The following is a 12090-nucleotide window of genomic DNA, read 5'->3' as shown; positions in this document are numbered from 1 at the left end:
CACGCACGCACACGCACACACACACACACGCGCACACACACACACACACACACACACACACACACACACAAATATTAATAACCTTTATGAGCAGAGCATCGGAGCTCCGCGGACACGATCGTGCTCTCGATCCGCGGACTTCAGGTGAGGAAGGAAAAGAAAAGCCCTCCAGGTGACGGCGCGGTCTGGGGAAGTTTCTTCTCGAGGGCGCGAGACGCGCTCGCGCAAACGCGTGCTCCGCTGCCCTCCGCTCCGCCGGGAGGCAGGTCGATCGGTATTCTGCAGGTCTCCCCCCGGCGCGCGCCGCCAGCCTCACGTGACGGATTCCCCGCAGACGGCCGGTCGGGAGTTGCGCTTCGGCTGCGGTAGCGCACGAGGGAGGCGCGTGCCGCACGATGCCTGCATCCAGGTGGCCGAACAACTGCCTTTATTTTATTGTTTTCTTTCCGCCAGATGTGTCCATTCGCTGAACAACAGGCGGTGCGAAGGCGTGGAAGAAAAAGGAAAATAAACGCCTGTTGCACGGAACACTGCGGATCATGTACCGGTGCCGAGCGCGCGAGACCATTGCACTTCTACTAAACAACAACATGATACTGGGATTGCAATTTCTCTCTATTTATTACCCTCTTTAATTATTATTACTAGCATTCCCTTATTTTGCCGACACCTTCGGCCAAGGTGGGTTACAGTGTTAGATACGCAACTTAATCACAATTTACCCATTTATATCGCAGGGGATTCTTACTGTATCAGTTCGGGGCACCTGCCTCGGTCGTGGGTTCTACAGCTGGAGTGGGACCCGAACCCAGGGCCTTCAATACTGAAATACAACACTACCTGCTGCCCCCATTACTGATCAAACAAAGGTTCTGCAAACTGCCACAGTAAAAATGCTAATAATTATAATAACGATCACGATAAATACACGAGAGCAGTGTATGGTAAAATAAGACTTTTGCAGATTTGGTTTAGGTTAATTTTGAGTGGTCAGGGTCGAAGTGAATAATCCAGAATTAAATAATTTTTCTTTATACAAATTCTATAAATGCTCGCTAGGGGGCGCTCTGAACCTGCCCGTACAAAACGGTTCAACGAAGTGGCAACTAACCGACTCCCTCTTTTACTCAAGATAAAAGTTTATCACGATATATTTTAGGACACATTGTAAGTATCAAGAAATAATAAAAAATAACGATGAAAACTGCCCACAGGCAGTTGTGGTTAGTTTGTCTTAGGATGTAGAGGAAACTCAGCAGCAGAACTGCGCCGGCGGCTATACGAACGGCAGAGTTACAAATATTGAAAGATACGACACCTTTCCAATTATATTAATGTATTTATTTTTAATTCTGTCTCCTTCACTGACTTTTTAAAACGTCTCTTACAAAAGCCTTGCGGAAAAACGAGCAGAAAAATAAAATATACATGGTGCCAGAGTGCGGGTTATTCCGTCCACTCCGTGCAACCCACGTGCCGAGCGCTGGCACGGGTGCGGGCGCGCGCAGGGCGCGGCTGAGCGGGGACGCGCAGAGCCCGTGTCCGCCGTCGGACGAGAGACAGTTCGGGTGGCGAGACCCACGAGACGGAGAAGGAGAAGAGGAGGAGGAAGAGGAGGAGGAGGAGGAGGACACCGCCGCACCCGCGTAAGTTCTTGCTTTTCATGGAATTTATAGTCTTTTTTTTTTTAAACATGCTTGAGCTTTTTACTGAAATTATAATAACACGAGTGGAGCCCTCCCCCCGAAAACTGTTTCTTTTCTGCTGGCAACATTTTCTCCAGGCTCAGCCAAGATGATGCCACTCTTGTGGACCTTCATTGTCGCCAGTCTGTCAGTAGGAGCCAGAGCTCAAGGTAAAACATCTCCATCAAGTTCCTCAGGGATTCTTCATTTTCCTCAAGTCCTGGTCGTCCAGCTTGAGTGCAAAATGCCCAGTAATTCATATTCACTACTCCCTCTCTCCAAAGTAACAGTAGGAAAAGTCCTAGTTTTTAAACTACTATCCATGTGTAAAAATGGCATTTGACAGCCTTTACTTGCTGCCATTATATTGGATGGATGGATGGATGGATGGATGTACCTGGACACCATGTGTGGAATGTGAATGTGTTTTTTTTTTTTTTAATATAACGGCAGTTCTTTCTGCTGATCATATTTAATCGTATGTAATGTTATTTTTACACTTTTCCTGGACACATTATGTGGATTATAATATTTTTACCATTCTTAGATGACCATTTGGTTTAATACTGTGTAAATAACTGGTCAATAACTTGGGGTTATTCTGACTTTTTTCATTGTCTTACACTTAACAGTTTTTTAATGTTGAGTTTTCATAATAAAAGTGATATTTAATGAATTGGTTTAGAGTTGGAACTGTGGTGAGTCTTAGGCTCTAGTCTGGTCACAGGTCCCCCTGGTTATGTTTTGACCGTTGGGTACCTGCAGCAGACGATGGTCAGGAACTCTCACTTTTAGTTGCATGTTCTGCTTACTTTATCACCAAAGGTCACGTTTTCATTTGAGCTCCTATGAGCCCTGCAGCATGAGCATAACATAATGTTCTAAATATATTTTCCTTCTCTCAACTGGTTCTCTTCCCTGTGGAGAATTTCCTGGATCGGGTAGAGTCAGACCACAGGCTGGCGGCCCATTTCCAGATGGGCACCGTCTCGGCTGCAGCGTCCATCCATCAGCTCAGCTGGTGACCGACTTAGACCTTACCTCACGTGCCCTCTGCGAAGAGGTGTCCGCACCTCCTGTAGGAATTTAATGATTGACATGATTTTATGAGCATAAATGCTGTAAAAGATCAAATTTAATGTCTAACACTTAACTTTCACTCTACTTAGAACATAACAGCTGCAGTAATGTCGGAACAACCACATTTTTTGGGTATTGACTCAATGTGTCCGCATCCAGCTGCAGGCTTACAGTGGCCTTTTAATATATTTGTTGCATGCTGTTAGATGATGGAGAAGGAGTATTACCGGGGGGAGGGGGTGAATTCCAAGAAGGAAGCTTCAGGTTTAAAGGCCATGACTCTAACCACCACACCGCCTGCTGGCCCAACTCATATTGCAGTTATTAAATTTATTTAGGCTGTCTGCAGTACGTGTCCACATCCAACACTGTGCTCCATAAACAACATCTCTGACACTTTGTCTTGTCTAGCCATTCATCTGTTGCCTTAGGGTAGCTCTTGCTGGAGGAGCAGTGGGCAGGAGATGCCTATTTAGTGACCTCCTTCGACGACTTGGCCCATTTAAATATTCTGCTGTGGAACTCTGGGTCATAGCTGGGGGATGACATACCTCCGAAGCAAACCACATCTTAAGTGGGATGAGTGCCTTTGCTCTCTGCAAAATCAGTATAAATACTGTGGTTAAAGAAAAAACCCTCAATTGAAGTAAAACATGGTGGCATTTTGACTGAACCCAGGGTACTGTTAACCCATGTCCTGTTTTCTCTATGTGGGATTTAAAAATCTGCTACTTCATATATGCAAATCACGGATCCTTTAAATGAAACTGCATCTCTTTATCTGAACGGAGTTCTGTGGAATGACACAGACTGATATCCTGTGCGTCGTGCAGCATCCTTCTGACCTGCTGTAGTAAAAATCCTCTTTTAAATGCAGTCGGTGAAAAGTCGGAACTGGAAAGTTTTGAGCAAGTATACATAGCTGAATATTGTTGGGGCTGGTAATAAATCCAAATGAAAGTAGAGCGTTGCTTATGAAAGCCATCAAGTGGGAGTACATATGGAAAGCATTTTTATCCTCTTCCTCAGAGCAGAGTTTGTATTCGATGACAGATATGGACTTGGGTACGTCCCGATGCTTATCGTTGTCCCCCTGTCGATGCTGCAGCCTGAGGCCATAATATATTCTTTGAACATTCAAGATGCATCCGGGCTTCTTCGGTGTCTGATGGCACTTGTTTGTATAGAAATTAAGAAGGAGGGTTCATCGCGATCATATCGCTCTTACAGGTTCCTACGGCAACGCAGTCTCACATAATTTCATTATTACTGACAACTCTAAGGTGCTCAAGGATGTTTTCCTTCTTTTTGCTTTTCTTTCAGGGTTTGATCTTTCAGACGCTTTTGATACCACTGGTAAGACGCTCTGGAGTTGTGCAAATGTTTGTGCGTTCTGGCCTGTTGGTCAGCAGGAAAAGTGAGAGGTAGTCGGCCCACCAGATGAATGGATGGCTTGTTTGTCCAATGGTCTGTGTATCTGGAATCTGGAAGCTCACTGTGACTTGGAGTTTTTTGAGACACAAATGCCTTTTTGTCAAACACATGCCTCATTTCTCTCTTAGTCTCAACAACTTGGACCGTACCCGCGTCTGTAAAACCCAAGAGCCCAGTTACGGGTAAGATCATGTGCAGAACAGTATTTCAGCACTTTTCAAACATCTCATCCCCACACACATATTTTCATTTCTAATAATGACTAAATGTGCCCTATAAAAACAGGACTCTTGGAGCTTCAGTGATGTCAGTTTCCCTGGACCACGTAGAAATTTTTCCTAGCATGGTGATAGAAGTGTTTCCTAATATGGCAGTAGACTGTAAGTAGTGTGTTTAATAAAAGGGGGAGGTGCCACCCACTGTAAATAAGTATATTGCTTCTTCTATTGAGCCCTTGTACAGATTTTTGCCCTCTTATTCACTGCCAGTTACCTGTCTCTTAAGTGCTCTCCATGGAGCATAACAGGAGGTGTGAACACTGTTGACCTCCTACAAATGCATGTGCTCAGCCTCTTGGTTCTGTTCACAGTACCAGCTGTATGGTGTAGCTGTGTTTGTTGTTTTTGTACCTTTTTAGTTTCTGACTATAGATCTGATTCCACCCACTACCACAAAAATGTCCAGCTGTCAAGTCAAAGGAACTGTTTTGTGTCCCCTCGGTTAAGGTTGCGGGTTAGTGATTAAGGTTACGGTTAGTTGTAGTGTTAGGGTTGGGGTTGGGTTTAGGGTTAGGTTTTAGGGATTATGGCTAGGGTAGGGGTTAGGGTTTGGGTTAGAGATTATGGCTAGGGTTAGGGTTAGGTTTTAGGGATTGTGGTTAGGGTTTAGGGTTAGGTTAGGGTTAGGGTTAGCGTAGGGTAAGGGTTAGGGTTAGCTTTTATGGTCCGGGTTAGTGTTAGGTTTTAGGATTTAGGGTTTGTTAGGGATTACGATTAGGGTTAATCTTAGGGATAGGGTTGTTGGTTAAAAAAAATGGCACAGTATAGCTTCCTTACCATTGATAAAAATATCAAATTTTCTATTTCTCCTGTAGGTGAAGCAGTTCCTTTCGTGCCTGAAAGCTCAAAACAACCACCAAAAGGTAAAAGGATTATAATAATAATCAAAAAAACCTCAAGGCCTAGATATTCCTGATCGTTTGAGGCTTTGCAATTCCACCAGTTCTCCTGTTCCTTTGTTTGTAAAGACACCTGTTTGCCACCTTTCCTGCCATGAGCCACCAGTTAAAGCATGAGGTGTCTGGAAGAAGAAGTGTTCTGTTTTGGTGGCAGTATGTCTGCTTGTCTAGCCATTATGAGATAGGAAAAAATCTTCAAAAATTCTGCATGTGACCTTTGCTGTTGCTCATGCTTTCATTCTTGCCACCCCATAGATCTCGAGACGAGAAAACCCACAATAAGCCATCCTTCGAAGACTGGTAAGACACAAAGGACTCCCGTGCAACGCTGAAGAGAATAATACCTCCAATGTTATTAAATAAATAATTATAGCTATTTTTCATGCATATTTTCAAAACATTTTTCAGCATAAGAGTAAAAAAGGAGTCTTTCACCCCCTTTCTCTTCTACGTTGTCCATGTGTGTTTTCTGACAGTGTTAATGCTGAGAAAGGATAGCAACTTGCTCTCTGTCATTAGTATCTTCATTGAAAAAGTAGGAACTCTGTTTAAGGGGGTTGTAAGTTTGCAATTTCTTCTAAAGATACTGGTCCCGTTGGCGACTCGGACCTGGAACAACATGGCGGTGACTCTGAACCAGGTAAAAGTTAAACACAGAGCTCTCAACCTTTGCCGAGCAGTTACTCTATGTCTACCGCCATCACAAAGCTATGATCATTTTATTTGTCACTCATCATCAAATAAGTATTATCATTTTTTTGTTCTTCTTTTACCAAATCCCTAGACGTTGTAGCAGTATGGGCAATTTTCCTTTCATTTTAAATTACTGGTTTAGTTTCATACTTTGAGAAAAACTAAGGGAAAGCAAGTTTTACTGGTTCAAAAGTGTGGTAAATCCCATCTGAGGACTGTGAGAGCGAGGTGAAAATTACCATTGTCCAAAGCTACTGGTGGAGAACTCGAAGAAACTGGTGTTATATGGAGTTTCATTTGCTACTTGAGTAGCCTGAAAGAGATGTGCAGGGAAGAAATAATTTTCTGCTGCAAAGTAGTTCTTATAGTCAGAACGAGCAGCTTCATATTTTTTACAGCGGTAATTACTTGTTCTTTGCGAAATGGAAAGTCATACTTTCCACTGTAATTGATGCCATATGCTGAGTAGTCAGATTAGACCCAGTCTGATATTATGTCTGTGTCTGACATACATGGAGAACTAAAGTAACCTTTAACCACATGGGAGACGTCCTTTATGGTTTCCAGGAGATAAAACTGTTCTTCTGGCATCTTTAAAAATGTGTGCATTTGAAGGAGTGCTGTTTATGTAAATATCAGAAGGCTCCTTGTACATCTGGGTTGCAAAAGGGACCTTAGGGGACAGCTGGTAGTGTAGTGGTTAGTGCTACTGCCTTTGGACCCCCAAGTTGCAGGTCTGATTCCCCACCTCTGGCTGTACCACCCTTGAGCAAGGTATCTACCCTGAATTGTTCGGTAAAATTACCCAACTGGGTAAATGATTGTAAGCCTATAATAATGGTGACTTTAACCCTGTAAATTGCTTTGGAGAAAAGCATCATGTAAATGTAGTCATTTGTATGTCTCTGTTTTGGTCCCAACGGATGAAATTGTCCCCTGTAGAAGACATGGTATACTTTTGAAATAATTTGTCTGGTGCTGTTAGGTTGGGTAGAAATGTAACAAAAATATAAATGAATGAATAAATAAATATATACAATTTGAAAAATAAGAAGGTAAAATATTTTAAAAAGTAAAAAAATAGACACATGACAGACTATTAACCTTTATTTTACAAAGAATTGTTCACAAAATCAAAGGGGTGCGGTGGCGCAGTGGGTTGGACCGCAGTCCTGCTCTCTAGTGAGTCTGGGGTTCGAGTCCCGCTTGGGGTGCCTTGCGATGGACTGGCGTCCCGTCCTGGGTGTGTCCCCTCCCCCTCTGGCCTTACGCCCTGTGTTACCGGGTAGGCTCCGGTTCCCCGTGACCCCGTAAGGGACAAGCGGTTCTGAAAATGTGTGTGTGTGTGTGTTCACAAAATCAGCTTTTCCGTCATTTACACAGCAGAACATTCTTACTGTACTGATTCGAGGTAAGTATCTTAATTTAGGGTCCTGCAACAGGAATGGGATTCAATCCAGAGACCTTCAGACTACAGGGCCACGTCTCTGACCACTGCACCATCTGCTGTTCAAATAATGTTATTATAAAAACACAGAATCTTGTACATAACAGTTTTTCTTTCTGTATTAAATGCTTTACTGTTGACTGATTTCTCTTTTTTATTTTGTATTTCAGCAGATGGGACCAAGAAGCATCATGGTAAATATGTTAATTAGAACTCACATTATAATAGCATCAGGATTCTAGTTTGGAGGGGGGGGGTGCAGTGGCACAGTGGGTTGGACCGGGTCCTGTTCTCTGGTGGGTCCTGGGTTCAAGTCCTGCCTGGGGTGCCTTGTGACAGACTGGCATCCTGTCCCGGGTGTGTCCCCCTCCCCCCCAGCCCCGCATCCTGTGTTGCCAGGTTAGGCTCCAGCTCCCTGCAACCCTGTATGGGACAAGCAGTTCAGACAGTGTGTGTGTGTGTGTGTGTGTGAGATTCTAGTTTGTGTTTATTTCCTTTATAACATCTGTACTGTTAAAGTAGCTTATAGGAGGTCTGCATACTTGCTGAAAAATGTGCGTTCGTACAAACAATTTGATTTCTTTGATAATGAGGCAGCGATGAAAAGAGCGATAATTGTACCGCACTCTTTTCAAAATTGTTCCCAATAACCGACTTCCTTTGGAAACTCCCACTTTATATCTTCTTTTTTTTTTTTTTTTTTTCCCCATTTCTCTTTTTGAAAGTTTGGTTTGATTACCCTAAAGAGGGATTGAAGAGAAGGGAGAGCAGAGATTGGAGCTTTTTCCTCTTGTTTCTTGTCTTGGGGGAATTTTTTTCCCCCTCTCTTCTGTGTTCCAGGAGCCTTTTTTCATGCATCGCTGGGCATCCTGCTCCCTGCTTTGATACGGACAGCCCTCTTATTTAGCCTCTGTAATGATGACTGCGATGCAGATTTCGGGAAATCGCTGTGGACTGTTTATTGATCTTTCCATCTGCTGCATCAAGTGTAACTCCACAAATGAGGTAATGATGGCCTTGTGAAGCAGTAGGAGAGGCTGGAAAAAAGAAGGAAAAAAAACCCAGGATGGTAGGGTCTCCAGGTTGCTGAAGTGCTAGATATCTAGTATAGTGTAAAATAAAAGTCTATTTTATATTTCGTGTGTTTTATATTGTATTATATAATAAATAAACTCTAAAATAAATATTTTGAATCTTCAGATCAGAAGATTTTCAACTGAAGTTGGGTTTTACTGTGTTAAGGAATGGCTGAGAGCAAAGGGCTGTTTTGTCCATTTTTGTTAATTTTTTATGTTGTCATCCTTATGGAGGTTTGAAAAGAGTTTCTGGGACTTTTTCTTACATTTATCTGGCAGCAGATATTTTCCAGTCTGAGTTCCCTTAGTGTTGAATCAGTGATCTCCAAGACCCGTCGCCCAGGTGTGGGACCCCCAACGGTGCGCACGCTTTTTTGTCTAAAGACCTTTCCAGCGCTCACATGATCTTAAGCAAAAATGTACATCCTGAGCTATCTTTTTTTTTTTTTTTACTTTGAACCTCATCTAAATGACCATTTCCTGTTGGAAGCTGCACTTATGGAACGTTGTTGCGGAGTGTTTTGTTCATCCTGGCATTGTACTTTTTTGAAAAGAGAGTTGTCGTACGAATGCATTTGTTGTGCAGGAAATTGTGATGTGGTTCCCTCCTTTTTTATGTTTTTAACGCTTCCTGCTTTGCAATAACTTTGCAGTACATTTCCGAGTTAACTGTCAGAGTCAGCAGAATTTGTGGTTTTGTCGGCAGTTAATTATGTGTGGTAGAAGGACACACACACACACACACTCACACTGACCAGTTCATTTCAGTTTGATAACAGTTTTAATTATTGAGAATAAAAGAGGAAATGAATATTTTCAACACTATGAATTGATTCCTATTACTAGTTGTTGATGGACTAAAATAGTAGCTGTTGCAGTAGTGACATACGGTACCAGTCAAAAGTTTGAGTACACGTGCTGGAAACAAGAGCTTATTCCCAAGGTATTTGGTGAACAACTTTGATGATGAGTAAATGAGGCACCATGTCTTCCCAGCTCTTCTGCAGCACTTCCCAGAGGTGTCGGACACTTGTCCGTTGCTTTGATTTTACTCCTCTGGCCGGCTCAGCCCATGGAGGTATTGCTTGGGGTTACCATGCATACTTAAACTTCTGACTGAAAAATCAGATGTTTTTAGACAGTCTGTAAATTTCATTGGGAATGTTTCTCTGAACAGTGTTTTTTTTTTTTTTTTTTTAAACACTGGTAAATTCCAGCTGCAGGGTAACCCATATATGGAAGTGCACTGTCACCGGGGTACAGTAATACAGCATTTGAATGCAATAGTTGCGTGCTGCCCCCTTGTGGAAAGCCCCGCCTCCTCCGGCTCCTTTGCTTTTAGGGTAGATCAACTCTTGTTTTAACCCGCGCTGTTTCCGCGACCCCTTACGGGACAAGCGGTTCTGAAAATGTGTGCGTGTGTTTCCTTTGTGTGTTGAACTTGGACCTCTCCGAAAGGTCAGCCATTAATTTCACCGAAAGGTCAGCCCGCTGCGCTTCTGTTCCACCGAAGGAAGCCGTTCTTGAATGCGAAGCTGGACTTTGTGATTTCTCTATTGTCCATATAGATGCTGGATCTGGCCCAGTTGCTGGTATCTTGAGTGCCGTGGGTGTCGCCATCCTGGGTGCCGCCACCAGTTTCTTTGCCTACCAGAAGAAGAAGTGGTGTTTTAAAGTACAAGGCGGTAGGTGTGCCTAACCAGCAGTCGTGGCTCTGTGTTCCTCTGTGTGTGTGTGTGTGTGTGTGTGTGAGACAGAGAGAGAGCGGGCGGGCGAGACGGGGGTTCCTCGATTAGAAAGCAGTGCACTTCCTCTTACGGCCATGTTTGCACGTGCACTGCAGGCCGTTTTGAGATTGTTCTAAGTCACTCATCCCTTCAGGTGATCCTGAACGTGCCGACAAGAACATTCAGGAGAACCAGACTGAGCCTCAGGGTAAGGGGTCTGCCGATCACTTGCGTTGAGCTTCCTATCATTTTATTGTGCCACTTTAAATGCGCAATAATAAGCGTCCTTCTTATTACGAATGTGTTATTTTTCTCGGCAGTTCTTAGCAATCTGCAGAACACAGCATGACTGCTGGAGCCGAATCTACAAAACCCAGGAGGAATTTACTTGATGAACACCTTTCAGATGTTCCATGTGTTAGATGCCGGAACAGTGCAGGTCTTGTCAGTTATGCTGACCAAGTTCAGCGGTAGAAATGTTTATAAGTGCTTATGAGAATATAACAATACCACTTTTTTAGGTGTTACGCAGCAAAATACGCCTTAATTTTTGTACGTATTTTTAAAGAAATTCTGGTAAAGTACCAGGTATTATTTTTTAATGATTTCGAAACAGTTTATAAAGATGTTTCAATGGAATGGTCCTTAAAAGAAATGGCCTTACTCATTATTTTGGGTGTGAATTAATTTGTCATATCATTAAAGTAAAAGCTGTGCCACAGTCATGTTAATTTGGGATGCTTGATCATCATCTTTAAACCAAAGACAAGTTTTGTTACCTGCACTGCACTAGGAAGCAGGTAATTCTTCATATTCAGTATGTTTTGTGGTTTCTGTATTGAAAAAGAGATGATTTAACACCATTTTGTTACAGGCTGGAAAAGATGGGTGACCTGTAACAGGGAAGCATATATGTTTTAATAGGTAGATTTCCTTTCATTCATTTTATAAACTGTAAATACATTTATAAAAATGTAGTTGATGGATTTTTAAATGTTTTGTATGAAAGTGCCAAATGCGGTCTGATTTTGATACAAAATTTGCATATCGGGATCGTTGCTTTGCTTTTGCAGGATGGGACATTATGTATCATTTTAACTCTCAAACGCTCAATACACTTTATGTTTATTAGAGACAGCAGGTGGCGCAGCAGTTACAGTTTCCGTCTTATACTCAGAAGGCCTGGGTTTGCATCGCATCTCTTGTAGTGCCCTTGAGCAAGGTGCTTACCTTGAGTTGTTCCAGTAAAAATACGGTATATCCAGCTGTATAAATGAGTAAATCATTGCGAAGCTTTGTAGACAAACCTAACATTATAAGTACAGAAAAAATGTTCAGTTAAGTGAATCAACTGACTTTGCAGAGGGAGCCTGAAACTGTACAAGTCACCAATTGTTGTTATTCTGAAGTGGACTGCTTTTTTTCAGTTTTATAAGATTTGTATGAAACAAATCACTGTTCTTCCTCAGCTACTCTCTAAACATTAAGTATTTGTGTACTCAGATTTTATGTTGACTTTTACTATGAATAAAATCCACTTTATTAATCTGGTTGCTTTTTTCATTAAACATGTTATAAGCCATATGTTGAAGTTGCGCATTTGACTGAAAGAAATGATTCTATATAAACAAGTCCCACACACACTGTCTGAAACTGCTTGTCCCAAGCGGAGCTGTGGCGAACCGGAGCTTAACCCTGCAACGCAGGGCTGGGGACACATACAGGACGGGATGCCACTCTGTCACAAGGCACCCCAAACGGGACTTGAACC

The 12090-nt window shown here is 42.6% G+C and overlaps 1 protein-coding gene across 3 annotated transcripts; it reads left to right on the top strand.

Moving 5' to 3' along the window:
* The first annotated feature begins 1422 nt into the window (after positions 1-1422).
* LOC108927780 (CD99 antigen-like protein 2) lies at positions 1423-11588 on the top strand. Of its 3 annotated transcripts, XM_029257104.1 has the most exons (11): positions 1427-1646; positions 1784-1855; positions 4089-4121; positions 4328-4381; positions 5293-5340; positions 5632-5676; positions 5960-6016; positions 7687-7710; positions 10161-10277; positions 10474-10527; positions 10640-11588. In XM_029257104.1, exons 2-11 carry the CDS (start codon positions 1795-1797, stop codon positions 10666-10668), a joined length of 522 nt encoding a protein of 173 aa, XP_029112937.1. In that variant the 5' UTR covers positions 1427-1646; positions 1784-1794; the 3' UTR covers positions 10669-11588. The 3 variants fall into 3 exon arrangements, with proteins under 3 accessions (XP_029112939.1, XP_029112938.1, XP_029112937.1); XM_029257106.1 differs by lacking the exon at positions 4089-4121 and having other exon boundaries at positions 1423-1646; XM_029257105.1 differs by lacking the exon at positions 7687-7710 and having other exon boundaries at positions 1426-1646.
* Positions 11589-12090: the final 502 nt, after the last annotated feature.

The sequence above is a fragment of the Scleropages formosus genome, chromosome 12, assembly GCF_900964775.1.
Source record: "Scleropages formosus chromosome 12, fSclFor1.1, whole genome shotgun sequence".
Lineage (NCBI taxonomy): Eukaryota > Metazoa > Chordata > Actinopteri > Osteoglossiformes > Osteoglossidae > Scleropages > Scleropages formosus.
This window is presented reverse-complemented; position numbering and strand designations above follow the sequence as displayed.

Excerpts from the sequence above, each read along its gene's own strand:
- LOC108927780 (XM_029257104.1), top strand. The coding sequence starts at position 1,795 with ATGATGCCACTCTTGTGGACCTTCATTGTCGCCAGTCTGTCAGTAGGA. Across the intron at positions 1,856-4,088 it reads AGTAGGAGCCAGAGCTCAAG|GGTTTGATCTTTCAGACGCT; the intron begins GTAAAACATCTC and ends CTTTTCTTTCAG. Across the intron at positions 10,528-10,639 it reads GAACCAGACTGAGCCTCAGG|TTCTTAGCAATCTGCAGAAC; the intron begins GTAAGGGGTCTG and ends TTTTCTCGGCAG.